Source organism: Lipophrys pholis, assembly GCF_963383615.2.
Source record: "Lipophrys pholis genome assembly, chromosome: 1".
Lineage (NCBI taxonomy): Eukaryota > Metazoa > Chordata > Actinopteri > Blenniiformes > Blenniidae > Lipophrys > Lipophrys pholis.
In genome coordinates, this window is record NC_137635.1 from 42,016,673 (window position 1) to 42,044,284 (window position 27,612).

A 27,612-nucleotide genomic window follows, 5' to 3' on the forward strand; every position below is an offset into this window, starting at 1 on the left:
CCTTTCATCAGAATGTAATTTCAAGAGCATTTACTTATACATCCGTTGCACAGGGATTTTAATCATTGATGGTAAAGTATAAATATTTATCGTAAGAATGTTGTGGCAGTATATAGTTTTGGGGGGGAAAAAAAAACTCAAAAGCAAAAATCAAGATCACACAAGAAGACAAATACCTTTTCATAGAGATTTATATCACTTGACAAAACCTCATGAGCTCAATGTTATTAACAATAAAGTGAAATACCGCTCACTGAGAATTAATGGACCTCATAGACCTCAGTTCAACAATAGAAGACAATCACACAAGGAAACGTCCTCTCAAATGTGACAGACAATAATTTGACATTATATACAGTATGTTGAAGTCTCAAGGTTCCTGGAATTGGGTACTTTTTTTAATTTCTTTTTTCTCAGAAACACTTAATTTCACTCAAATGGATGTTGACTGACTACAAAGTCTCATCTGTGCTCGTTTCCGTGTTTTCAGAAAAATGGCCGCTCCTGGCGAGTCTCTCCCGTTGTGTTTGACCAGATTTCGACGTCTCACCTGTGTGAACCTTCATGTGACTTTTGAAGTTGGATATCTGGATGAATCTTTTTCCACAGGCCGCGCAAACGTAAGGCTTCTCACCCGTGTGTGTTCTAATGTGACTTGTCAGATCTGAAGCCTGGATGAAGCCTTTCCCGCAGGTGGCGCAGACATACGGCCGCTCGCCGGTGTGCGTCCTCATGTGGACTTTGTGCGATTTGACGTAGCTGAAGCGCTTCCCGCACACTTCACAAGCGTACAGTTTTTCACCAGTGTGGGTTCTCATGTGAGTCTTCATGTTTGACGTGGAAGTGAAGCTTTTTCCACACGTGCCGCAAACATACGGCTTTTCGCCCGAGTGGATTCTCATGTGGCTTCTCAGATCGGACACCCGCATGAATCTTTTCCCGCAGGCGTCACAGGGGTAAGGCTTTTCACCAGCGTGAGTTTGCATGTGACTCTTCAAGTGTGTGGTCCAAATAAATCTTTTCCCACATGCCTCGCACACAAACGGTTTCTCGCCCGTGTGGATTTTCTGATGTTTCTTCAGTTGGTACTTATCCTTAAAAGCCTTTCCGCAAATGTCACATTTCGACTTTTTACCGCCGTCAGCATCGCCCGGGCTGCGCTCGGCAGTTCTGTCGGATCCCGAGTCAACGCGCTTGCTTTCTTGGTCATTCTGGCTCTCGCTTGCCGAGGAGGGCCGCTGGCGGCTTTCTGGTTCTGCCCCACTGTCACTTTCCCCACAAGGGAGAGTCACCATCAAAGTCTCAGGCTCCTGTTTGAGTGCAAGCTGCTCCACATGCTGAACAGTGCAGAGTTCCTCCGGCTCCTCTTTAATCTGTGAAGCCTCTGGCTCGTCCCGTTGGTTCACGCTGGAGGAAAGGCTCATCTGGACCTGCTGGTTTGGAAATCCCTCATCAGTGAGAGTCATCTCCTCCTCACAGACAAGATGTTGGGGAAAACCTTTGAGGACAAGAGAACATGAGGACAAGGTCACTTAGCTGTGAGACATGGATCACAAATGTATTCCAGTTCACCTCTAAATGCAGTTTATTAGTTAAAGCACTGAACAACCTGCGAGGCCCTAATAAACAGACTCATCGCAGCCTGATGCCAAACAAACTCCAGTGAGGTTTGATTAAAAATCACAGCCCGGAACAACAATGTGTAAAGCAGAGGTGACCTCACCTTTTTGGAATAGGGGACAGATCGGTTGATGAGAAAGTGTCTGAGGATCAATAGTTCCTTGATAACTTTATTTCAAACAATTTAATTGGCAATAAACAGGACTCAGATAAAGATGAGCCGTCTTCTTTTCTGGGCACATTGGTTTCTTTTTAAACACAGAATTTGATTAAATGGAAACAGCAGTGAAACCGTACAATCATACTACCAGAATGAGTTCGAAACAATTCTTGCACATTGGATTAACGCAAACGTTTAACAGTATAGAGTAGGGGTCATCACAGGGATGATTTTGGGCCGTGACTGTCACTAGGGCTGGACTCTGGACAGGTCAATAAAAAGATAAACTCACACGGAGTCTGCACGCTTGGTGCAGTATTATAAAAAGGTCAATTTGTCTTTTTTTTTTTTTTTTTTAATATAATTTTAAATAAGTTTTTGGAGATTTTGTTCCTTCTTTAAACTCTAAATAATTAGAAAATTTAGTATTACACGCCCTATAAGCTGGTTATTCTTTTGATTGATCATCTATTTTATGTCTTATATTCATTAATCTTTTTTACACACACACACACACACACACACACACACACACACACACACACACACACACACACACGCACACACCTTCGTTAGAACGTAATGTTGGTTTCCTGACCTGTCCCCGTTGACTTTCTTCCAGGTTTCCAGTTCGTGTCAAACTGTTTGCGCTGCCGATCAATCTCCTCCTCATACTGCACGATAGTCCGTTCAAAAGCTCCCAATATCTCCACAGCAGCTGCAGTCAGTCGCTCACTGATGAAGCTTCTTAAATAGTGAACTGAAGACATGTTTGTTTCTTGGTTTGTTTATCGACAACAACGCCGCAGCCAGAGCACTTTCACCTCACTTTTTTTCAGATCCACATTTCCACTTTAAAGGCTCGTCGCGCCCCCTGCTGGCTGGGAGTACGAACAACCACTTTAAAGATCGCCACAAACCTTGACATTATGGTTTTAAACGCCGATAGCAAGCTCGATTTTAACACAGGGACCAACCAAATTGAGCATAAATGGGCAATTATGTATTAGAAACTTTTTAATGAAATTATAAACAGGATGCAAGGAGTGGTGCATTTATATGTAAAGCATCACCTAAATATTCAATTTCGCGCATGAACGTGGCAACATTGTGTGTAATCAGTCATAAACGTACCTAAGTATGGTTTACTGGACGTGGTAGATGCTTCACATTACGATTACTATATGTATTGTCATGTGAACATTGTCAGAAGTAAATATCGTGTCTTATTGTGGATGTGTCATTCAAAGTACAGAGCACAGTGAACACAAAATTAATCTTAAAGCAAAATCTTTTTTCAAATCGAAAAGCTTATTTTATTTATTTATTTACAACTGAGTGATTTATTATACGCACCACCAAGAGTTACAGCATTTGAAACATTCACCACACAACTCACAAGAATATATGGTTTCTCACCTGTGTGGATTCTCGTTTATTTTATTTTTTTAGTTTGATGTCTGAATAGATTGTTTCCCACTGGTTTGGCAGTTCATGTTATTTTTCAAGTGTGATGTGCATGTGAATCTTATCCCACCGGTTGTACAGAGATAAGGCTTCTCATCTTTGTGAGTCTTATGTACTGCCAACAAGCGTATGAGCTCTATATCTTTTCCCGCAAGTACTACAAGCTTATACGGCTTTTCACCTGTGTGGATTCTGTAATGTCTCTTCATGTGGTATTTATTCATCATCACCATTTCACAAACATAAAAAATTATACACTTTTAACCTGCGTAAGCGTCACACTGCCTCTCTTATTTTACTTCCCAAAGATTACATTACATTACATGTTGAAGGCAAGCCCAGATTCATGTTTTATTTCAGGTTTTGTGCAGGTATCCCCTCTTCATACTGGGCAATAGTTCAACTTTAAATAGGTAAACTGTCTCAATCCGTAAACCGAAGACGTCCTTGTAGACATTTTGAATTGTTTAAAGTTAGAAATGGTGCGTTTCATACCAAATTGTCCACGATGCCGTGTTTGTAAAAACTCCCATACTGCAGGGGGCGCTGTAAGCCTTTTGTCTAAAGCTGGACTCAAAGAAGACCGGACGGCAGTAAACAAAACCACGTGGTCTTTCGCGAAGTAGACAGTCTGATATTATCGAGGGCAAACGCTTTGCTACAGGTTCTATAAATATGTCAGGATTTCAGGCAACAGATATTTCGTCTATACATCATTTAAGAGGTTTTGTCAGCGAGCGACTGACTGCAGCTGCAGAAGAAATAGTGTCGGTGTTTGAACAAGCTGTGGCTCGTTATCAGGAGGAGATTTACTGTCATCGCAAACAACTGCAAAGATCAGGTCTGTAATTTTATACTGCAAACTCTAAGCAAATATACTTCTGGGTTTTCAATTAAGAATAACAATGCTGGAGCTTAGAAATATGCATGTAACGTACTAATCACCACATGAAACATGTTCCACGTTACGGATGCTTCCTAATTTAGCTTTCGTTTGTTTCAAGCATCCACTAAGTAATTTACGTGTTGTATGGCATATTTTTCACAGCTTTGAGAGTTTCAATCTGTTATATATACTTGCACATAGCAATCTGTCAGGTAGCCAGTTCACCACAAGACTCACAAGAAAGGAAATGATCACCGAATTAAACATTCTCATCATCTGTGTCCCTGTGTCCTTCCAGCACTCGCACAGCAACATGTCTGTAATTACAAAGAGGACCAGCATATCTCTCCCCAGGAGAGGATCCCCAGTCTGGATGAGGAAGAACCTGGACGTCCACAGATTAAAGAGATTAAGCTGGAGGCGTCCTGCAGCAGACGTCAAAGCGAGCGGCTTGTACTGAAACAGGAGACCGATACTTTACTCAAGATTTCGACTGATAAGCAAAGTAAGCCAGAATCGGGAATTGAGCAGGTCTTCTCACGCGACACCGTGAGGGGGGTTATCAATGAGCTGCTCACTGCTGCTTCTGAAGATATAGTGTTGGTGTTTTGAACAAAATATTGTCCGATGTGAGGAGATCAGTCGTCAGCTCAGGCAGATGAAGATGAGCTGGAATCCTCAGATAGGGTTTCACAGAAAAGGTCTGTAAAACTGTGACAGTCTGAACAAACTAACACATGAATATGGCTCATGTAGGACACAACAATTTGTCAATTTAATGCTCGTAGGTTAAAAAACAACATATGTGTCATCAAGAAGAGCATATTTCTGTTTTGGTCCTGTGGCGAGGTTGACCAAGAATCCCAGCATTACGGCTGTAGGTGTCAGCTGATTGAAGACCTCTAATGACTCCTTTAGTACATCTTTTTTTCGCCTCAATGAAATGTCATTGACTTTGTATGTTCTCTCTTGTAGTTTGTGCTCCCTCCTTTAGAACAGTCACAAGGCTGGTCATCTTCATTGCCCTCATACCTTTTTGTGACCCTTTGTTTCCCCAGAGCTCTCACAGCAGAACGTCTGTGAGGAAGATGTACTTTCTGAGCAGCAGCCCAACAGTCAAGGCAGAAGCTTAAATCCAGGCCAGGAGCACCCAGACGCTTGGAAGATTAAAGAGGAACAGGGGGAACTCTGCGCCCGACTGGATGAGGAGCAGCTTCCAGTGAAACAGGAGTCTGACTCTTGCCTGATGACTTCTGCTTATAGGGAATGTGACGGTGAACAAGGGTCCGGCAGTGGGCATCTTTTTTATCACAACCCTCCTGCAGTCGGGAGTCAAGATCAGAGAGGAAGCTTCCATGTGGGCTCAGAGTCAACTGAGGATGTGGACCTCATGCCAATGTCTCTCTTGTTGGACAGCCCACGTGATACTGATCCACGTAAAAAGTCTGTCCAATGTGAATTCTGTGGAAAAGCCTTTCGGGACAATTACCACATGCGTGTACATAGAAGAATCCACACAGGTGAGAAACCTTACGTGTGTGAAACATGTGGAAAAGGTTTCAGAGAACGGGATATTTTGTTGTCCCACATGAGAACTCACACGGGCGAAAAGCCTTATTCTTGTAACACATGCAGTAAAAGTTTCAGTTCAAATGGAAACTTGACGACCCACATGAGAAGCCACACGGGCGAGAAGCCATATTCTTGTGAAATCTGCGGGAAGCATTTCAGTCGAAATAGTAATCTGAGGGCCCACATGAGAATCCACACCGGTGAGAAGCCATATTCGTGTGAAATCTGCGCGCAAAGCTTTCGAAAGAGTGGAGACTTGATTACGCACATGAGAACTCACACGGGTGAAAAGCCTTACCCTTGTAACACCTGTGGAAAAAGATTTTGCAGACGTTCACATTTGAAATGCCACATGAGGTCTCACACCGGTGAGAGACCCTATGTCTGTAACACATGTGGAAAAACGTACTCTCAGTTATCTGCTTTAAAGAAGCATACAAATATGCACACAGATGAGAGGCCATATTCTTGTGACACCATATGAAAATAAACACAGGTGGAAAGCCATAGTTCTCTAAAGTCTGTGGGCAAAAGCATTAACGAGCCATCCACTTGTAAAAAGCATTTGACAACCCACACAGGGGAGAAACGGTCTTCTTGTGTCGCGTGTTGTAAAAGCTAAAACACAATGAAACTTTGTTGAATCACATGAAAACTCACAGAGGGGAGACGGCAAGCTAAATTGTTTCTGGAGAAAAATATATTGAGAGTTTACGTATCACTGAAATGGTTCTTTGAAATGTGATATCAGTTGCTTGAATGTCTATTAAATATTATTTTGATGTGTTTGTTACACTGGGTGGCAAAATGAGATTTAACTGTCGGGTCAACCGGAAGATAAATGTTGAAATTGTCATTGGGCATGTGATAGCATGTTTATTTGTTTTTAATCTATAATGTGTCAAGATTTCTCAGATAAACACGGTAGTTGTTGCAGTTGTTGATGAAGGTAGTGTGTGTCGAAATCTCTGCTGTCTGTCAGCAACTCTGAAGAAAATTCTGATTCTCATCACGATGACTTAAAAAGCAACAGGACTGATTTATTCTAATCTCTTCCAATACCAACAACTGTCTATAGAAATCTAAATTAACCCAGTATTAGTGACGCACGTCTTTCACTCCACTCAACTAAACTAAACTAAACTATAGAGCGGAGACCCAATATGTCTGTTAATTTTATTTTAATATATTTTTGCTCTGCTAAAGTGTATTTTCATTTTCACAGAAAGCTATTGAACCAATTCAAAGTATTACTCCCGAACTCCTGAACAGGTCAGTTGCAAAACAAGTTTTTATTTCAAAACATTACATTACACACAAATTGTGGTGTGGTGTGAGCCCCAAACTATTTAGGCTGGACGTATTCTTCTTAAAAAATAAGCGACCAGGTTCAAGAATGAAATGTGGGAACTTCTGTCGTGGCTTTATTAAGATGCTGTTCCTGTTGATTGTCAACACCTTTTCTGAATTTATCCACGACGGGTGGATGGATCCAAACACTTCTCACTGACCGCAGCGATGTGGCAGGATTCATAGAAAATTTGAAGTTTAATGTCCCACCAAAAGATTCAAAATAAGAACAAAGCATCACAGCTGTCTGAATGCGTATAGCACTATTTTGTGGAGATAGACCTTTTAACCACCCTGCTCTGTCCTGAACCTTTCTTTTCAACTTTAATTCACATCGAGGGAAATATAATTTGTTATAATTCACAACCACTAAGACTAATTTCATGAATTTACTCCTGTCTATCATACATTCTTATTGGCTTATTCTTGTTTATGTTTTTATTTTTAACAAGAAATTGCTGTTGCTTTGTTTTCAATGTCTAATTCAACATCTTGCTATAATAATGGCTGAAGGTTTTTCCGCTTTTTCTGCTTGAGTGAATTTAGCCTCGCTGTGAAGGATTCTTCGCCCTTCCACCTGTCAGTCTTGAACGTGAGCTGCTCTAGGACCCAGAGCGGAGGAGCTTTCCGCGGTAGTAAATATAGCAGCCGTGGTGTGTTGATCAGAGCAGCTGGGGGGGTCATGAGGAGGTTTGACCAGACCCGATCAGCCTTGAATCCGCTGTCCTGCTGGACGCAGCAAGAGAGATTTTCTCCCGAAGAGCCGCCGAGAGACTTGACGCGAAGGAGACTGAGGATCGGCTGACGGCTGCGTGTGAGTCACTGTCCTTTGTGTTCAATGTGAGGGAGACATTCAGTGACTGCTGCTGCTGGACATTCTGTGAAAATGCGCTCAAAGGCTGAAAATGTGCTCCTGTGGGTGTATATACTTTATTCCCAATGATCTTTGTAAATTTCGACTGATACAGATAGTAAAATGTGATTTAAAAAAAAAAAATGCAAGTTAATGTAATAATTGTTTTTGATATCTCATTTTTCTTGTTTCAATTAATGTGGAAAGTATGGGAACTATATTCCATACTTTCACTTAAAGTCTGACATATTCCGGGCTTAATGGCAAATTTTGTTTTGACTGCTTGATAATTAAATATCTGAAAATGATGACAAAACGTCCAGGTAAAACCCCCATAAATTTGCAGTGGTAGTGTGTTTTCATTCTCAAACCGCTCATGGAGGATGTCAGGTTTGATATGACGTCACAACACCAGACATCTAACGTCTCTCACTGTGAACGTTTTACTTTTTGCAGCCAATTTCTTTAAAAACTGTTTCTGATACAGTTTGTGCCATTCACATGTGATATATATAATGCATAATTGGACAGAAATAAATGAAACTACAGCTCCCCTTCTCCCCTTGATTTAATTTTTTCTTTCTTTTTTTCTTTTTTTTTATAAATCAGATCACTACTTTGGTTGGAGATGAAAAAGTGTGTTTACATAATACCATGCAAAATGATAATATTACATGGTACACAAACGGAATTGCACGTTCTCAAGGGGGAACAGTAAATTCAGATTTAGACTTGCAGATTTTTGCAATCAGGTGAAATCAAAGGGGATGAAATGCCGGTGACTGCTGATAGTTCAGGAACACATCGTGAAACTTCCAGACATCTCTTTTTCTGCTCTCTCTTTTTCTGTGACCTTCAAGAAGTGAAGCCGACAGAGGTCAGTTTTTTTGGTAACCTGACCAGGATGCTGCAGTTGTGTAAAGTCACAAGTGCCCTGTTCATCAGCAATGCTCGCTCGGCCTGCAGTGAAGAGCTCATTCAGCAGGAGGGCGTGACCTTCTGCATCAACGTGTCCAAGCAGCAGCCGTTTCCCACCAACGGCATCACCAAGCTGCAGATCCCCGTCTACGATGACCCCAATGAGGACTTGTACAGCCACTTTGACCGCTGCGCAGATGCCATCCAGAAGGAGGCCAAGCGTGGGGGACGCAGTGTCGTCTACTGCAAGAACGGTCGCAGCCGCTCGGCCACCATCTGCATCGCCTATCTGATGAAACATCGCAAACTAACGCTGACTGACGCTGTCCAGGTGAGCGTGTTTCTGATGGACATTGTTTTTTTTTAATGCAATAACGATGGGTGACTTTGAGAATATTAGATTATTTGTAATTAATAATGAAACACTATACTGTATCTTAAGACTACAGCCTTTGTCAGCTTTGCTCCTGTCTTGATTCAAAGATATCAGGGCTCATTTGTGGCTACGTTTTTGACTTTTTCGGTCAAATTTTGCCCAAGTGTTTGTTATGGAGGGCTGTGAGAAAGCTGCTCTCAACAAACAAATGGCACTTCTTGACAGTACAAAGGAAAGATTCAGAGTTTTTGAGCTGAGTTGGTGTCGCTGTGCTGTGAGCAGCAAACTGCAGGTCCATCCTGTTCACTGCATGAAGGTGAAAAGTCTGCAGCAGAGCAGTTTGTGTCCTGTAACTGAAGCTTTTATTATCCAAGGTGCCCTCGGACAGCACACCGACAGAGGAGCTGCAAGACTGCATTGAGCCAACAATGACCACAGCAAAAATGTCAACCACTTCTCGCTGAACGCAGGTTTAAAATTAAAAATATGAGTCTTCACAAGTTTATCAAATTCATGGCAGACCTTGCTTTTGCTCACATTAAACAAATTCTAATAATTTTGAGTACTCAGTTACTCAAATTCATACATTACTTGTGGTGTAGAACACATGAGAGCAAACTGCAGATGCCAGGATCCAATGTTTTTGCATGAATCAAGCACCATCAATAAAGCTGATAAGAAGCAGACCTTACTTGTGTCAATCAGCTGAATAAGGAATAGAACCTTGACTGGAAGTGTGTTGATTTATGCTCATTACCCGTCACGTTGTTTCCACAGAGAGTGAAGACAGCCCGTCATGTGATCGACCCCAACCCCGGCTTCATGTCTCAGCTGCAGCGGTACGAACAGGAGCTGAAAAGAAGACGGGGAGAATCCTGATCCCCGTCAAGCTAAAACCTTTGACCTATTCTGAGAATTGACGTGTCACAAAAACTTAACCAGGTGGAGAAGTTTCAACTTTGTCTCCAAATAGTGTTTCATATTTGACTCATGTCATAAATATTGGGCCTTAATTAACCTAGAGATTAGACTCGCTTTTCAACAGAATAACTTGTAGTCTATATTCATCTGTGTCGGTAGCCTAATGTTAGTTCAACAGTACAAGTGTATTGTCTAAAAAAATCCACTCATAAGGTTTTACAGCAGTTCTTCACATGAAAAACAAAACAAATGACATAGTATATGAATCAAATTAACTATAGCATTAAACAAAAGTCCAAAGTCAATAAGGGAATGCAAAGATATTTGCCGTAGTATATTAAAAAAGGTAAAATATTGAACATGTGGTACTAACTTTGTTTCAATAGCATTTTTCTGAGCCTGCTTTCAATATACCTGAAAATATTAGAAACCGAGAGATTAACAAAAAAATAAATAGAAAGGAAAAAAAAAACCAAAGCTTAGATTTGCAGTAAAATCGGTGTTGTGGTTTTATCTGTAAATTTACAATCATCATAGGCGTGAGTTGATAAGATGACCCTATCAGAAAAATCCATGTAGTGGATATGAAAAAAGAAAAGTTTAAAGCCACATTATCTGACATGATTGCACTTTAACTCCTGTATTCATGTTTATGCCTTACTCTACAGACACAGACAATAATTTATTTGTGTTTTCATTATTAATCAATATAGATTTTATTTTTGTTATCTGGAGATTATATTTGCTATAAATTTATATGTCAATATATTTTGGGATTTACAACAAAGTTGATCATACTTGAAAACAAAGTCAACCATTCATACATCATCGGTACTGCTTTCTTAGGATTTGTTTAGAGTTGCGGGAACACAGGGGGAATATGCAAACTCCAAATAGAAAACGCTTGACTGGGGGCGTGTTTGAACCTCAGACATTCTCGCCATGTGGTGAGAGTGCGAACCACTGCACCACCATGCGGCCAACACTATCCACAGCAAGCTGTTGCCTTCGAAGGGGTCACTATGATGTAGTGGTCAGCACTCACCCTTCACACAACACTTCAATCCTGAGGCTTTGGAGATGTTCTGTGTCTCTCTGCATTTGAAAGACAAAATAAATTCCTTTCCCCGCCATACGAAGGCCACGATGAAGTGCGAGACAAAGTGTCAAAAGTCAGTGACTTTGGTAAGTTGGGGAGAAGGTAGAGGCCAAAGCTTTCTTTCACCAGAATGATTGGTATTTGAGAAATACAGACATTATGACCAAGCCTTACTAAAACAGCCCACTGTTTCAATATTAACCGTCTGTGTTTTATTGTCACCATGACGATAAGGTTTGCCTTGCCTTGGAAAGACTTTAAAGTCCCGATTATCAAATTAATAATCTGTTTCTTTTACAATTTTGATATTCTCCAACTCTATTATAGGGACTATTTCAACATGTTCAGAACAAATGACTGATCAAACTTTTATAGTTTGAGTTCTCACTGGGTTTCTGCACCAATGGTATCGTGTTTCTTCTGGTTAGAGTGCAGCATTAATTTTGCATTGTTCAAGCATTTAGCTAAAAATAAAACTAATATTATATATCTTTGCATTTGTTACGTGGACCAGTGTTCAGTATTATAACCCGGAAGAGGCTAAGTCGATCATCACAGCAAAGTTTCTGCTGCTGGAGGCAGAAAAGAAAAATTCAAACCGCAATACACTGAGGCTTCACGTCGCCCATATTTCATCCGGCACTTGGTTAAGCCTGGCAAAGCAATTTACACCCAAGTTTTTGTATTATTTGTTAGCATAATGGCATTTGATGCACACGATAGTTACCAATTGTTGAAGTAGAAGAAGGCGAAATATCTTCAAAATCTGTTTCTTCTCGATGATAAATCAGTTCCTGAAAGTTTGGTGGTCAAATGTCAAAAGCTGGTGTGGCTACACAAATTATCACAATATCTAAGCGACATCTCAGGAATGGCGTAATGGGACTTTCTTCAAATTTGGCACATATTCATGCATATCAATAGGGTTTAAGGCCAGAGTAACTGTAATCACACATATTTCTTATTGTAGTTGATGCTATGCCTCAGGAAAGCCTACAAATTCGAGACGTGTAGTTTTCAACTGCAAATTTGCTCATTGGCAAAATACACTGTGAAGCAGTAATATCTCATGTATAGGGGTTTAGCACAGCTATGAACAATATATGCTCTCTGACAAAAAAAAAAAAGAAAATCTGCTGACAGGAATGCAGCTAAAGAGCCAGGGAACTTCTTCAGGACCTGTGGAAATGACAAAAATACCTCAAGATATTCTCTGATAACAACGTTCACATGCTAATAATATGAACTTACTAGGTAACTTTTTTGTTTATGCAAAGCACAATTGTTCTCATTTATTTGTAGATGCCTTATTGTTGCTCACCTCCTGAAGAAAAGTGTTACAGATCTTTATGTGGGCAGACCCTATGCCTGCTTGAAAACTTGAAACGGAGGTGGTATAAACCCGAGGGGTAAATACACAACATATGCTGTGCACCTTCTGAAATTACATAAATATTTCTTAGGACTTCATTTTACAGTAAAAAGAGAGGACTCATCTTTTCAGAAGCTGAATCCTTGATTGGTGTCTCTTTTAGAGCAAACACAGTATTTAATTCAACAATGGGAAAAGTCTTAATTGTTAAAAAAAAGAAATCTCAGGTTAAAAACCAGGAGCAGGTGAAGAAACGTTACTCTACATAAAGTATGAAATTGTTAAAAAAATGTTTTATATATATTAAAACAGCCTGTGAAATGATTGTTGGGGAGATTCCCTATATTTTAGCTTCTAGGATGTATTTTAGTAAACAGTTATTAACCTGCTGCTGGTATTTCGTTGTATTTGAATGGTGAATATTTTGTGTACAGTGTTTCGATGTTGGTCTTGTGTTTTAGCAGTTTATGCCTGTTATTCTCAGGTCCTTTTTAGTTTTGCGATGTTGCCTCTGGAGTATAAAAGCAATATGTTTAATGGCATAGATGTAGTTTAAACCATGTCAACCTTAGGTTGGCTCCAGGAATAGGAAGAAAAAGCCCAGAAACATCAGTCCCTTTCAGGCTCTGCTGATGTACGAATATGTTTAATATGGTGAAATGTGAAATAAAGTTATGTGTAAAACATTCAACCGTGTTTTGCCAATAGATATTTCTATATTGTCCACTGAGCATGAATTCTGGACTAATGTTGCCACAGTGTTTTTCATTTTTAAATGTGTGTCACCTTTGTTCTATTGTGGAGTGGTGATAGATCAATCGACAATCGACAAAGATGCAACACAAAATCTAACACGGGCACACACTGTCATAAAAACCCCCGTGAAGCCTATCCTGTGTATTGCTTTATTCCAGATTTTCTATTTTTCTTATTCCCTTGAATCTTGCATCCCACACCCCTTAACATGATTCCATTTAGTCCATGTAAATAATATCAACATAACTCACTGTCGTATTAATTATTTTTTTCATGTTTGCTTTTTTGCTTTTTCTTTAAAAAGTAGCCGAGTTTGAATTGAAGAGGACTAAAGCCACAGTTAGTTGAATGTCACGCTTCAGTCGCTCATACTGAAGACTGAATGGATGTGTTTAGGATTGATGGAGACCCCACCAAAGTCGAACTCCACTTTGTTATGCTCAAAATGCAAAGAAACTGACGGCATGCAATGAAGCACAACAGTCAAAGTCTTGTATTTTGAACAATATTCAGATTTCAGTGGCGTACCTGTATCAGCCACACACTCTTCCTAGTGGTCCCCATTCATTTTCAACAACCAGGAGGTCTGACCTGATACATAGTGGTAGGACGCTGCGTGTTGTAAAAAAAACAAGTCGGGGCCTCGAGAGTAAATCAGTTTATTTAACAAAGTTACGTTTCTGACACATTGAGGCCTTTGTCTGTGTTCAGACTTAAAAAGATCACAGTGACGATGCTTTAGATTCTTGGTGGTTCCTGTGAATGATGTTCTTTGTCCCACTGCTCTCTGATTCCGTTGATCCAGTCGTTGTAGTTTGACACCTTGGTGTAGATGCCCAACTTGTCCTCTTTGCCGCAGCCGTCGCCCCAGGAAACCAGGCCGACCAAGAACCAAGTGTCTCTGTACAGAGTGACCATCGGCCCGCCACTGTCTCCCTCACAGGCGTCCGTTCTTTGACCGAGGATCCCGGCACAGACGACATTGTTGGATATGTTGTACGGGTACATCTGGCGGCTGCAGATGCTGTGGCTGACCAACGGGACTTTAATCACATTGAGTGCTGAACTGAACTGAGTACTGTCCATGTCCTCTTTCCCCCAGCCGGACACCACAGTCACGGTGCCGTTAAGATGGAGCACCCGCTCAGCCATGTTGCGTCCTGGCAGGCAAACGGGGACGATGTAATCGGAGAGTGGGGCGGGCGTCTCCAGTCGCAGCAGGGCAATGTCATTGTCAACCGTTTCACTGTTGTAGTTTGGGTGTTTAAAGGCTTTGACGACTCTCAGGGTCACTTCAGTGCCTTCATCTCTGAGACGCTCATAGTCACCTGAAGACACAGGTTTAAGGTTTTGTGATGGTTGACTGCTGTGTCCGTTAACCACTTTATCAGACATGCTGTAGTTTTGCTCAAGAGTAAAGAAACTTACCCAGTCGTGCTCTGAATCTCAGGTTGTTTTCGAGGCAGTGAGCAGCAGTAAGAATCCAGCTCTCATCAATGAGGACACCTCCGCAGTGAAATCGCCCTCTTGCATTAAGCAGCAGTGCCTGCGCACAAGCACATGAAAGCAGTATTTAGCTGGCAGGACACCTGTGCTTGCTGTGTAGCGGTTCGGGCTACTTTCTTCTTGAGGATGACGGTTAAATGTACCGGTAAAGTTACTGTCACACACGAGTAAGATTTCTGACCTGCCAGGGACTTTCACCCTTCTTGCCCACTTCTCCTCCCACCATCCAGGGCAGCAGGCCGTCCATTGGTTTAGTGTATGACGACCTGCCAATGAGTAGCTGACCGCAAGTTGAAGAGCCTGCAGAAAGAGTGAATTCGCACAGTACTATGGTTAATAAATTTAATAATAATAATAAAGTGTAAATTTGGATCAATCATGAATCATGATGACATTGAGTAATTTCAGTTGATTCTTTTAGATAAAATGTTGCATAAAGATTCCCTGAGGGATGTTTTGATGACCATGGTTAGTCATTTTGATATATGGAACCATGTATGGCCAGCAGTGTATCAATCGTCTGAGCTCTAATGCAAACTCGGATAAAGGCAGTATGCACAGGTTGGATTTTTTGAAAATAATGTCATACAAAAATCACATTTCAATAAACAAAGATAAGCTGCACCTTCAACCTGAGAGTCTATGAGGTCTAATTAATGAACCATAATATTCCAGCCACTTATTTTGGGACGTTGATGTCGGCAGACTCGCCTTTCGGAACACATTTCTTGTGATCGTCTGCAAGTCTGTATCCACCCAGACAGTGGCAGCTTCTTGTCCGGCCGTCCTCCCTTTCTGTGCAGTCATGGTCACAGCCGCCGTTATCCATGGAGCAGTTTGTGGCTGTCTGGACTGAATAACAACAATGTTAAAGGTTTTGGTTGGGTTTCAGTGGATGTTGATAAGAAACTAAAAAAAAAAACCAGTAAAGAAGTGAAGCAGGAAATATTTGGATCAATGGGTCAGAAGAATAGTGCATCCCATTCAAAGCCAAAATGTTCTCAGTGAGAGACACAGAAACTCACGCTGTTTGCAGTATCTTCCCTCATATCCGGTTTCACAGCGGCAGGCGTAGTCCTGGTACAGGTCTACACAGGCCCCGTGAACACACATGTTGGACTGACACTGGTTTCCATCTGAAAAACAGCTGATTAAACGTGTGTATTGTTCTCAATGCTCTGCAGGTACTGCGTGGAACTCTAGTAAGTTTTCATTTTTCAAACAGTTTTATATGTTAGGAATCTTTGTCTAAATTCAGTGCTCAAACTGTAATAATGTCAAATTTTCTATCACAACATTGCAGATTTGAGTCCAGTTTATGTTGTAAAAATTATTAAATATACACTTGGTTGCTGGCCAATTAGTCTTTCCTTCATAAACAAATCTATAAAATGAAAGCAATGTATTATAATGCGTTCTAAAAAATAACTTGCATAAAAGCACTCCACTAGAAAATTGCATAAATTCAACTGATTGGATATAAACCTGCAAAGCTGATGGTGCCCAGCCAGGCTCAGATTAGATTGCTATTGTTGACCCTGAGATACTGTAATGCTGGTCTAAGAGGACTTGGCAGGTGATCACAGCAATGACCTTGTAACGTACAGTATGTTTGCACTTTGTACAAAGTGCTGCATTTTGACTTTTTTATGAGCAATTTCCGTTTGTCAACTACCAGCAGTCTTAATGTTTGCTAAGTTGACAAGAAAATGAGTCACCAGTAAAATCCCTAATACTGAGCTGTTCCTTTGTAGTCAGGAATCTCTAGTCTTGAGATGAGCCTTGAGACAAGAAGCACCTAATTTCCATATTTCCTACTTTCATTTAGAACATAAATGTTTTTGAGAGCAAAAAGAAAGGCTCCATATAAAACAATGGTGGTCCAGTTGATAGTTTGAGGACTTTGCATCTTCATATGCAGAATTACCATGTCCCATGTTCATACGAAATAGTGTGGAGACGTATCTGTGGTGAAACTTCAGCTCTAGAATGAGACAACATTTCATTTTCACTCAATTTCTCAATTTTTCTTTGATATAATGGATTGTTCCCCAATTTTTTCTTCAAGTGAGGAGGAGGAGGAGAAAGATACTCAACAACTAACAAAACTACGTTTGTACCAATGTGAACTGGATCAATTAGAATCAGAAATATTGCTGTAGGTTCTCTATTTTTACAGTAAATATTTTAGAATACTTTCTTTGTGTGTAGATTTTTCCAGAAGAACAAAAATCAATGGGATGAATCTCATCTCACCTGTATACACTGTCCAGAACTCCAGCTGTAAAACACATGAAAGACACAGTGAATCATGCGTCTGAAATACAGACAATTCAGTAAAAGTTTTGTTTTGGCTCATCAAGTGTGGTATTGTTATTCATTTAGTGCAAACACCGAATAATAGAAGTTTCACATTACTGTCAATAATTTCATGAGGCATCCGATATATTTTCAGATTTGTTTTCCTTATTTCCACCAGATTTAAAGACTTGAATTCTGTTGACAATCCATATGAAGGGACATAAGCTGCTGTCGGTGAAACACCTAAAAAAAACATTTCACGCTGGTGCCTTCAAATATAAACATTCAAACCGGATACTTAACGGAATATTAAGAAATAAAAATTACCGGAGCAGCAGTTATTTAAATGTATAGAACTTAAAAAAACGGCTGCCACGAATTTAAAGTAAAATGCAATACTATGAACAAATAATGAAACAGAAGGCATTAAATTATCTCTTGAAATTTAACACCCAGTGTCATATAAAATCTCAGTTGACTCTGTATTTTGCTCAGATCTGCTTATTTTATTATGTTGTTAAGAAGTTGCATTTAGTTTGCCTTGTTACCAGGCGCATATGGTAGAGAAGGTTTCTCCTGAATCTCATCAGAACTTGTGTTCCACATAAAGAGTGACTCTTTCTTGTGTTGTAGAAAACAACGGTGTGGTGACATGGTGTTGGCATAATGATTTAAAAGCTAAAAAGATATTGAAACACATTGTGGTTGACATATTAAAGGTGAGCGAAACATCTTACTGTAGCCTCCCTGGTTTGGAAAATCTCTCTGGCCTCTTCAAATTCGCACTTTTCCTCCACACACTCGCGCTCCATGGACGCAGGTTTCAGCTCCTCCAGAAAAGAGTTGGCCCGACGAGACCGGAGCAGCATGTGAGCCTGCTGAGGGTCTGAGAAGACTGTAACAGAGCGAAGTAGACCTCAGTACTCGTGCATCTTCACATGGACTTGATTTGTTTCATCATATCCCTGTACTGTAGATATTGTAAACACTGCTCATGGATATTGATTATAGTGTCGCGACAAGTAAATCTAACCATGCCTTTAACTTTGACCAGTGTTTTCCTGACACAGAGATCGATAAATGGAGGATGGAGACACGCTGCAGTGACTTGTGAGATTAGGCTGTTGCAGTGCAGATTACTGATACCATGCAGAGAACATGCCTTCACGGGAGGGGAGTCAATCTACAAGCTGTCAGGTACGGTGAAGCTGAATGAAACTAGAAGAAATCATTAATATTCTAATGAGAGTTCCTGCACGACCAAAGCCCTTCAAAGGATTTTCACTTATCAGTGAATATATCTTACAGTATATGGGACACATTTCAGTTGTTTCAAGTGTGTCGCTATGTAAATAGAAGCTGACAAACATTTGTATTCTATGTATATGTGCAATAATGATTTGTAGCAGTACTAGAACATTTACTTTCTTGTTATTTACATCCATAAATGCAAGAGCATGATATTTAAAACAGATAAAAGCAAGCAACTTGATTCCATATATACAGTATATATATATATATATATATATATATATATATATATATAATCTGGAGAGGTTACTCTGCTATATACAGTAGAAATGCATAAAAGTCTGATTAGTTTACAGACATTTATGAAGCAATAAAACGCTGGTGAGATATAATATCTGGGATTATCAAATCTTTCACAACCACACAATCGTGTCATGACATGCACCGTTGCTCTAGTTTATTTTAGATCATATATCACCATGCCCGTGGCATGTGACTGATACTTTTGACCCATGTGTGTTTTCTGACTTCTTGTCACCCCAAAAAACATAAAGATTAGAATGCAACACAGGCACACATGGAACAGCCCAACAACTAAAAAGGTTCCTGAGGAACGGGGTCTCAGGTTGGACCAAACACACCCACCTGACATACTGATGACAGACGCCGACAACAGAATGACACCGATGCACACGCAGAGGAGGAGGCGAGACATGACATCAAACCTGCAGCCAATCAGAACAACTGTTTGTAATTACTCACAGTCTTCAAACATTCGCACTCATTATTGACTTCTGGTATTGCAGACTCACGGGATGAAGGTAGATGAAAAGCTTTGGCGTTTTGGAGGAGCTGGAGACGGCAGAGAGACAAAATCACAGTCACTTCATATTTTGTTAACATCGCTTTCATTCAAAACCAAACACTGCTGTATTGATGAGTATTGGCTGAAAACCTACAGGCCTTCAAACAAAAGTAAAGCTGGAGACAAAACCTGCGAAAACCTCTACGACCTTTGACCTCTCAATCCCAATGTCAGAGGCTGCGGAGACTAGAGTGAAGGCAAAACTACATCCTAAGACATAAAAAAAAAAAAAAAACAGGCACAGAGAACAGAGACAGAGGAGTGCGTCTGTACTTACATGTTTAGAATTTGACCGGTGGACGGAGACGAAGATGCTTTGCTCTGTTTCTGGTTTGTTAATGACTAACTACCAGTGTTTACTGAGAGTCCACAGTCTGCAGCTGGACACTGCCTGCTCGCACTGTCAATGTCAACACACACACACACACACACACACACACACACACACACACACACACACACACACGCCCAGAGCTCCCCTTCACCCTCCACCCACTCACCTTAGTTGGTGTCCAACCTCCACATTCCCAAATATGCAAAATGTTCTCATGAGGTTCTTCTAAACATTTTACACAAGATGTCAGCAAGAGACACGCAACCACAGCACAGTGAAATACAGTAAGTGGAATAAGGAAAAGGCGCTTTTACTCAGTACATTTTCATGTTTTATCATGGATGCAGAGGCGTGGAGATTCACTGTGACTGAACTCACTGTTTTGGATATTTAAGGAACATTTTGGGGGATTATTCTATTTTTGTTGTTGAATGATAATTCTTCTTTCAAACATCCATACTGAATTTAAACTAAAACAATAGAAGGATTGCAAAAAATATGTCGAAATGTGTTTGCTTATAGCAAATTGGGAGTAACGTGGAAGTGTGGTGGTTATTACTGATGCCTCAAAGAAGTCACGGAACTTTTCTTCTGGTGTTCAACAAAACACATGTCAAATTCATTGGTGACTTTAAATTTGCATTGATGGGTTTATTTGTTAGTGCCTTTCACTTTTTTAGGGCCCAAAATGTTGAAGCCTGCAAAAGTGTATTGAGGGGATAACGATTTTATTGAAGGAGCCGGCCCTTTACCGGCTACTGAGGGAATATTGATCCCAGTTTGGCGTAGCTGAGGCGCTGTTTGGTTCTCTGCATATCACTTGTTTCGCTGCGTGATGTTCAATGAATGGCAATAAACAAATTGTTAGTGCCACAAACAATCCCTTATTGCGATCACAGTGCAATGCAACGCCTGGCCTTTCCAGTGCGCCCACTAATCTTTCATATGGCAGCGGTCAGCGGTATTACAGAGTTGACGTTGGTCAAAACCTGTTTGCCCTTCCGGGTCAGCATTCACCTGCCTCCATGATGAGAAACCATCCCTTATATACACCCAGTGCCACCACATGGTCATATTTGCCTCCTAAAGATGTGGTGACAATGATCATATTACAATTAGGTTAATATCAGGGTCATGCATACATTAAATAAGAGGGAATGTCCTCCAAAGATAGTGCTTAAGTAGCCCCTGATTAGTGCCTATTGTAAGGTTGCTGAGTATCTATTTAAAATTTGGGATAGTGGAGGGTGCTAGTGTCCAGTTTTCTAATACCCTACTTTGAATAAATTACATTTCTTAATTCTCCAAATAGGACACCTCTGTAACATGGAAAAGCCACATCAGATAGTGATAGAACAGCTACTTCAGCTGGTCAACTAAAACAGTGCCTACATCAGCTACATCACGCTACTCAGAACAAGGCCATATTGAAGATGCGTGGATGATACCCAACATCCCTGGAAGTAACAGTGAAAAGTCCCACCTTTAATAGGGATCATACCCCTGCCTTTAGCCCGGTATTGAAAGCAGTGCAAGATTTATAAAATCATAAGTGACTTGGATTAACTGCTGATGTAACCAACAGGTCTGGTCGTAAGAGTATTTTAAAAGCTTATTTGAGTTGCTTTCCATGTATTTGGAGTACATGATAGGTACCTGGAAAATACAAATAACAATTTCTTTGTTTTAATACTTTCAGTACATTTTAGGACGTTTCATGTTTTCCTTCATGTGAGTCTTATGTTTCAAACTGACATCATGAAAACAATTAAAAGGTTTGAATTAAAGGAGCAGATCTGAACAGAGGATCGACGCAATACGTATGTGTGGACATATTCACTCTCCAGGAAAAAATTTAAAAACTGGCAATCTACCAAAGTATAGAATTCCTCATAAAAATTAAAAGCTTCAATTTTCACAGTGGTCCTCCCAACTTGGCATGATTGTGCTTTTTGTGAAAGCTTGAGTACAGTAAAGATCATAAAGTCTCAGGGGTGGTGTTTCTTTATGTATGTGTGTCAATCTGAACACATGGCCAGTTAGAAACATGCACACCTGACTCAGGTAACACATGCAACATGTATTCCTTGTCAATAAACCAAGTATTTGCCCGAGGGTAATCTCATGTCACACTTCACTGTGCCTCACTAAAACGTATAGAACTTCACAGAAGAATTCAGGTCTTTCTTTCTCTGGCAGCATGAGCACGTTCAGGTGTGGAGCCTGCAGGGTAACACTGATCGCTGCCGGCTGTGGAAACCAGGACATGTATTAAGGTTAACTATTCATCTGGTTCATTGTCCTTTGTGCTTTGGTCCTGTACTCTCAGCTCAAATTGCATTGTTGTCCTCTACCTTTTTGATTGTTTTAGAATAAAAGCTGGCCCCTGGACATAAAGGAGTCCTCTCTGGTTCCGTAGGTGACCCGGAGACGGAGTGACTGGAAAACATCCTGGTGGCATGTGGCCTTACCCACATACCTTTCTGAACTAGTCACACATGCAGCGCACTGAATACATGTTTCCTTCACGTTGCACAAGATGCTAGATTTCATTTTGTAAGTTTTTTGCTGAGCCAGAGAAGGCCCTAGGAGTAATGACATCTATTAGGAAGATGCCATATTGAATCTTTGAATGAAATAGACACAATTTAGGGTTAATGAAAAAAATATATGATAAAGGACCTTTCCAACTTTTTGACATAATGAAATGATAATATAATATGACATACACGAAGGTGCATAACATACAGTATATATTTGGACAAAAAGTGCTGCTCTCCATCATTAAGAATCATATCTGGGTTATTTTATTCTCTAATTACAGAACCTGAACTAATCAGAATGTAAATATTTTCTATGGAATATCCCTTACCAAAGCTTGTGCATACTGTAGTTGCATAGTTGACCTGTGGTATCACCACCTGTGGACGTGTGTCTGCTCTGAAAACAAGGAAGATCTCTTATGGAAAACAATATCAGAAGTCAATTTTGGGAAACCAAATTGAGCTTGTGCAAAATGTTCAACATGAAATTTAAAAACAAAAACAAAAACGTGAGACAATATGGAAGAGGTATGAATTGAGAATGGGAGTGGGAATAATATACTAACGTGATACAATAAAGAGGGTGGGGTGTGATGAAGTGATAAACAGAGAAGCATCTCTTCTTTCTGCTCTCAGTATGTTTTTGCTGTTTCATGCTGAAGGAGGTCACATCACAGGAAAAGGACTGATGAGACAATGAAGGCCCGCCTCCCACCTTCCCCCTCCTCTCGCTGTCTTCAGCTTTTGTCTGTGGGACTTCCCGTCGAGACAGAACCTGAAAGAAGTTTTGTTTAGGGCGAGGCCTATAAATGCATCAATCCAGCTTACTAACCACAAAAATGCTTTTCCTGAAGATGCTGTGCGGCCGGGACGGAGCGGTGAGTTCGTCTCTTCAAGCTCAAAGGATTTAATTTTCAAGCCTATTGGAATATCATGTATAAGGTCTTATTAAATGTTTGAGTAATTCTTGCAAAAGAAAATAACACAAAAAAGAAAAAAAAATGTTTAAATTTGAACCTGAATTTAAACTATTTTATCTTTTGACACCTGTCTTCACTTGAAGACTTCACTCACAGATGAAAATAATAGGTTGGGATGAAATGAAAAATCTATTCAGGCAAGGCAGACATGATATTTGTGTATTGAATGCAATCATTTAATAATTGAAACCACATTAAAGCGAATTGACTCCACAGGATTTTTAATGACATGTAAAGAAGGTACTGTTGTTTTTATCTGACCCTGTCTTTCTTCTCATCCTCCAGATGTTGTTGAGGTTGCTGGAACTCTTCATCCTGTCCTCATCCATGCTAACACCAGCCATCAGTGAAGACAGTGAAGACTCCACTGTTTATCCTGATGCACACACCCTGCCTAGTTGGTACGGAGATAATAATGAAGACTCAAGCGTTGATGCGGACTCCCAGATGCTGCTTCGGCTGCACAGTCCAGTTAGCGAGGAATACGTTATTGACCCTAACACACACTTTAATTCTTCCGAGTTCCCATATAGTTCATTTGAAGAGTCAGGGCCACAGGAAGCCCGTGGTAACATGGTCGACATGTGGCTCCCCAATGAAAACATGACTGAAGGTGCAGACAAACTTCGGATGCTTGGAAGTGACGTGATGCCCCCTGAGTCGCCTGTGGATATCTGCGACATCCTGCTGAGTGCACCGGTTCCACCTTCCGCAGCCCAGGTCCCGTTTCCCTGCATCTGCAAATATTGTAAAGGAACTGTGGGGCCAAAAGGAGACCTTGGAGACCGAGGCTCTCCAGGTATGTAGATCACTCTTAAAAATGCTATAAAATGACAGGAACAGTGAGCTTTAGTTTCGTATAAAATACAAAAAACACATGACTTGAAGAAGAAAAACATGACAGTACATCAAAATTTAAAAAAAACAAACAGATTAATGATTGTAATACTTATCTGGAGAGGGAGAACAATAAAATGGATGAGTCTTAAGAACAGAATTTGCTGTGATATCTCTGTATGTATATGACAAATGTCCATTTGGTCTGATTGACAAACGTGGCTGATAATAAATCATGCTTAACATGGTGAAGACAGTAATGTGTACTGAGAGTGTTTCATAGTACAGGGATTAAAGATTGAACTAGTTTGATTGTGCAAAATAATTTTATATAGCTAATGTGATGCTGATGTTTGATTAGGTTCACCTGGCAGCCTCGGGAGAAGAGGACTGCAAGGGTTCAAAGGCAATCGAGGATTCACAGGCCTTCAGGGGACTAAAGGTGAGTCAGACAGCAAGAACCCCTTTTCACCATACAGGTATGAATAACAGATAGCTCTAATGAGGACACATACAGTTTCAGAAATGCTTTCATACAGTCACCTTAGTCAATGTCTCATTGCAATGTTTTTGTGGGGATCTCCTGAGACATCAAACGAATTGGGTTTTGTCATGACAAAGCTATGAAGGGTCCCCTTTCTCGTGATGGAATCAGATCAGATGTATTCAGAAGCTGAGACTTTGCAACCGTGGCCTCCTGCCTTTCCTAAATGTATGTCAAAATGAGACTTACACACCTGTGCTTGTAAATAACCTCAACAAATCATTGTTGTGTGTCTCCATATGAATCATGTGCTTTTAATTTCAGTTTCTTCTTCATGGTTACAGGTCAGAAGGGAGACAACGGGGAGAAAGGACAGATCGGCGTGCCCGGTTTCATGGGATCAAAGGGAGAGCGAGGATTTAAAGGTCAGAGCAGATGCAGTCTTGAACGGTTCAGCCTGAGCTGATATAAACACGTCTTCAGATTAAAAAATGGAAATTGAAATGATTAAAATATTCTTGATGTGTGTTTCCAGGGGAAAAAGGTGATCAAGGATCAATTGGAGTCCCAGGTGCAACGGGCCCACAGGGAGAAACAGGGATATGTCCTGCCTTCTGTGAGAGTATCCCAGGTGCACCAGGCCCACAGGGCGCACCTGGACCAGCTGGAGGCCGAGGCCTGCCAGGAGTAAAGGGAGTTATGGGATCCAAGGGTATGAAGGGGGCCGAAGGTGACCTAGGTAGAACTGGTGACCCCGGTATGAATGGTGACAAAGGCGATCAAGGTGAGCAGGGCGTGTGTGACTGTGTGGATGGAATGAATGGTACTGATGGACAACCGGGAGTGAAGGGGGATAAAGGGGATAAAGGTGACACTGGTGATCAAGGTGTACAGGGCAATAGTGGGGTAAAGGGAGACATGGGTGATATGGGTTTCATGGGACCACCTGGTCCTTGCATGGCACCCATCATGTCTGCATTCAGTGCAAGTCTTAAGGAGTCATTTCCTAGGAACGATTGGCCGGTTGCTTTCCACAGAGTCCTCACAAACAAGCAGGGGCACTTCAACTCGTCCATGGGCATGTACACGGCCCCGGCCAATGGCACCTACGTCTTCTCTTTCCACCTCGCTGTTGCTGAAAAGCCACTGAAAGTTGGGATTTTCCTAAACTTTCAGCCTGTATTAAAGAAAACAGAACTGCAGTACCCAACTACAATGAGCCAAAGCGTTGTCCTCCACCTCAACATGAGAGACCAGGTGTGGTTACAGGTGAAAGACGATCAGACCAACGGATTGTACAGCAGCGGTGAAAGCACCAGTACGTTTTCAGGATATCTCCTCTACCCTGACTCCTGTGAATTACCAATTGGCCGAGATTTTGGAAACCAGAATCAATCTATGAGCGGAGAATACACCTGGGATGGTACCCAAACCACCATGATGACCCCCCCACCAAATTAGTATCTTTTCATCATTTCACAGACGCCTAAAAAGATTCTCTCTTTGTACAGAAGCCGCACAGACGAGGGGCAATGCAGACATGCAGCACAGGGTTGCTCCACTAGTACTGTATATTTTCACACGTCTTTGACTCTTGGTTAAAACCAATATTCTGCCCCTATAGCTGATGTGAAAGGAAGAGATGGATGACTCCTTTATACAAATCTGCCATCTTGGCAACAAGTTCTGTCCGGGTCACAGACACCTGGCTCTGGTTGGAGGTGGGAGTTGTAAAAGTGGATGCACATGTTGTGAATACACTCTAAAAACAAGAACATCAAAAAATATGAAATAAACATTTTAATGTTGTGTTTAAGTCTTCATCTAACCACTATTTCATCAGGTTTATTGTTGATTAAGTATCTCTTCAGATACAGTAGTAAGCATGAAAAGCGCTTGCCTATAATTATGTGGATTAGTTCTCACTCATGACTCTTGCTTCATGTGTTAACGTTCGTTCTGATTATGCACTTATATCTACAAGTTGATCGTTGAGCTTTTTAATCCAGCTGTCCAGATTCAGGTTCATACCCAAAGTGGATTTATCTCTAATCTTTCACATCAGTTTGCTGAAGCTGTGGTTAAAGTCCCAAATACGATGCGATTCAAATTTTTTTTAAAGCTGCATGAAAAAAGAAAGATTTTCAATAAACTGAAGCCATTGCAGATATTCAAATTATAAGTGCAACACTATATATTTTTTTATCATTTAATTCACACAAAAATAATGCAGTATGATGAAAATGCACATTTGGAAAAGTTTTGTTCCTTTTCAAACACACAAGCTTGTTTGAATGAAGAAAACCTTTTACAGTAGTGACCGAGTTCACAGTGTTTTATGGCAACAAACTGATTCATCTGCCTCATTAATTGCATATGTCAGGTGTTTTTGAATTTAGCGCCACTGCAATGCTTTAGGGCAGTTTCCAGCACAATATTCATATTGACGAGTTTGAGCAACAGTGACAAGTAAAATGTTAGAATCACTTGAGTATGGAAGCATTAGCAAACAGATCATCATTAAACTCTTTGGTGTTTGTTCTTTTATTAACTACATAAGTACCAGAAATACTGATGTTTAAATTGTTGGTGATCAAATTTTCTGTCAATAGTCTAATGAATGAATTGTGCAGCTCTACTGTCAAAGCTGCTGGAGTTAAAACAAAGCTTGACTTACTTCATATGAGTATATGACTGTAAACGTGATGTTTAAGGGAAAAGGTAAGGGATTGTCAGATTTTCTGTATTTTTAATTTTTTTGCTTGATTGATTGATAATTTCCTCACTGATTTCGGGGCTCTTTAAATGAGCAGCTGCAGGCAAGAGCACTAACAACGACACCTCCAAGTGACCCTCCACGCTCCATCACCAGTGTCACAGTCAAATGCTAATCAGGTTGTTAGTTTGAGTGAGAAAGTCCAAACTTCTGTAAAACATTTACACAGACTGGCCTGAAATGAGACCAGAGTCTTCATACTGGGAGATGATAGTGCTAACATCTCATATAGGTACTGTAAATAAAAAAGATAAACAGCGAAGGAAAGATACTGTGAAGGAAATGAAGTGTAGATAAAGAAATGATGAACTGAAGAAACAACTATGAAGTATGGGCAGAACTGTTGGGAGAAATATTAATAAAGTTATTTCCTGTTAAAAAAAAA

At 40.6% G+C, this 27,612-nt stretch overlaps 5 protein-coding genes across 9 annotated transcripts; 3 read left to right on the top strand and 2 right to left on the bottom strand.

Moving 5' to 3' along the window:
- Positions 1-174: 174 nt before the first annotated feature.
- On the bottom strand, positions 175-2,636 carry LOC308120649 (uncharacterized protein). Of its 2 annotated transcripts, none has more exons than XM_080481394.1 (2): positions 2,379-2,636; positions 175-1,498 (listed from the first exon to the last, which is right to left on the bottom strand). In XM_080481394.1, the coding sequence occupies exons 1-2, from the start codon at positions 2,548-2,550 to the stop codon at positions 453-455; spliced, it is 1,218 nt and encodes a 405-aa protein (XP_080337520.1). In that variant the 5' UTR covers positions 2,551-2,636; the 3' UTR covers positions 175-452. The 2 variants fall into 2 exon arrangements, with proteins under 2 accessions (XP_080337520.1, XP_080337521.1); XM_080481395.1 differs by having other exon boundaries at positions 181-1,498; positions 2,348-2,607.
- On the top strand, positions 2,403-8,466 carry LOC308120630 (uncharacterized protein). Of its 4 annotated transcripts, none has more exons than XM_080481349.1 (5): positions 3,853-4,088; positions 4,432-4,638; positions 5,192-5,653; positions 6,931-6,977; positions 7,602-8,461. In XM_080481349.1, exons 1-4 carry the CDS (start codon positions 3,923-3,925, stop codon positions 6,939-6,941), a joined length of 846 nt encoding a protein of 281 aa, XP_080337475.1. In that variant the 5' UTR covers positions 3,853-3,922; the 3' UTR covers positions 6,942-6,977; positions 7,602-8,461. The 4 variants fall into 4 exon arrangements, with proteins under 4 accessions (XP_080337473.1, XP_080337475.1, XP_080337476.1 ...); XM_080481350.1 differs by having other exon boundaries at positions 3,870-4,088; positions 7,569-8,460; XM_080481348.1 differs by having other exon boundaries at positions 3,882-4,088; positions 6,931-8,466.
- dusp28 (dual specificity phosphatase 28) lies at positions 7,720-10,563 on the top strand. The gene is made up of 3 exons (XM_080481410.1): positions 7,720-7,869; positions 8,769-9,157; positions 9,980-10,563. The coding sequence occupies exons 2-3, from the start codon at positions 8,813-8,815 to the stop codon at positions 10,079-10,081; spliced, it is 447 nt and encodes a 148-aa protein (XP_080337536.1). The 5' UTR covers positions 7,720-7,869; positions 8,769-8,812; the 3' UTR covers positions 10,082-10,563.
- Positions 10,564-13,992: 3,429 nt separating this feature from the next.
- Positions 13,993-19,621, bottom strand: proca (protein C (inactivator of coagulation factors Va and VIIIa), a). Its single transcript, XM_080481534.1, has 10 exons — positions 19,551-19,621; positions 19,221-19,260; positions 19,054-19,133; positions 17,895-18,052; positions 17,113-17,137; positions 15,882-15,992; positions 15,568-15,708; positions 15,038-15,156; positions 14,779-14,896; positions 13,993-14,678 (listed from the first exon to the last, which is right to left on the bottom strand). Exons 3-10 carry the CDS (start codon positions 19,121-19,123, stop codon positions 14,089-14,091), a joined length of 1,332 nt encoding a protein of 443 aa, XP_080337660.1. The 5' UTR covers positions 19,124-19,133; positions 19,221-19,260; positions 19,551-19,621; the 3' UTR covers positions 13,993-14,088.
- A 3,368-nt stretch (positions 19,622-22,989) lies between these two features.
- LOC308112570 (uncharacterized protein) lies at positions 22,990-27,603 on the top strand (the record flags this gene model as incomplete). Its single annotated transcript, XM_080468210.1, has 5 exons — positions 22,990-23,028; positions 23,416-23,929; positions 24,329-24,409; positions 24,796-24,876; positions 24,987-27,603. The coding sequence occupies 5 exons, from the start codon at positions 22,990-22,992 to the stop codon at positions 25,910-25,912; spliced, it is 1,641 nt and encodes a 546-aa protein (XP_080324336.1). The 3' UTR covers positions 25,913-27,603.
- Positions 27,604-27,612: the final 9 nt, after the last annotated feature.

What these genes read in the sequence shown, in the direction of transcription:
- proca (XM_080481534.1), bottom strand. Translation starts at nt 19,123, where the DNA reads ATGTCTCGCCTCCTCCTCTGCGTGTGCATCGGTGTCATTCTGTTGTCG. An exon ending in GTTCTGGACAGTGTATACAG is followed by an intron (nt 15,993 to 17,112) that starts GTGAGATGAGAT and finishes GCTGTTTTTCAG; the next exon opens with ATGGAAACCAGTGTCAGTCC. An exon ending in AGGGTGAAAGTCCCTGGCAG is followed by an intron (nt 14,897 to 15,037) that starts GTCAGAAATCTT and finishes GCTTGTGCGCAG; the next exon opens with GCACTGCTGCTTAATGCAAG.
- dusp28 (XM_080481410.1), top strand. Translation starts at nt 8,813, where the DNA reads ATGCTGCAGTTGTGTAAAGTCACAAGTGCCCTGTTCATCAGCAATGCT. An exon ending in CGCTGACTGACGCTGTCCAG is followed by an intron (nt 9,158 to 9,979) that starts GTGAGCGTGTTT and finishes TTGTTTCCACAG; the next exon opens with AGAGTGAAGACAGCCCGTCA.
- LOC308120649 (XM_080481394.1), bottom strand. Translation starts at nt 2,550, where the DNA reads ATGTCTTCAGTTCACTATTTAAGAAGCTTCATCAGTGAGCGACTGACT. An exon ending in AAGAAAGTCAACGGGGACAG is followed by an intron (nt 1,499 to 2,378) that starts GTCAGGAAACCA and finishes TTGTCCTCAAAG; the next exon opens with GTTTTCCCCAACATCTTGTC.
- LOC308120630 (XM_080481347.1), top strand. Translation starts at nt 3,923, where the DNA reads ATGTCAGGATTTCAGGCAACAGATATTTCGTCTATACATCATTTAAGA. An exon ending in CAAACAACTGCAAAGATCAG is followed by an intron (nt 4,089 to 4,431) that starts GTCTGTAATTTT and finishes GTGTCCTTCCAG; the next exon opens with CACTCGCACAGCAACATGTC. An exon ending in GATTTCGACTGATAAGCAAA is followed by an intron (nt 4,639 to 5,191) that starts GTAAGCCAGAAT and finishes TTGTTTCCCCAG; the next exon opens with AGCTCTCACAGCAGAACGTC.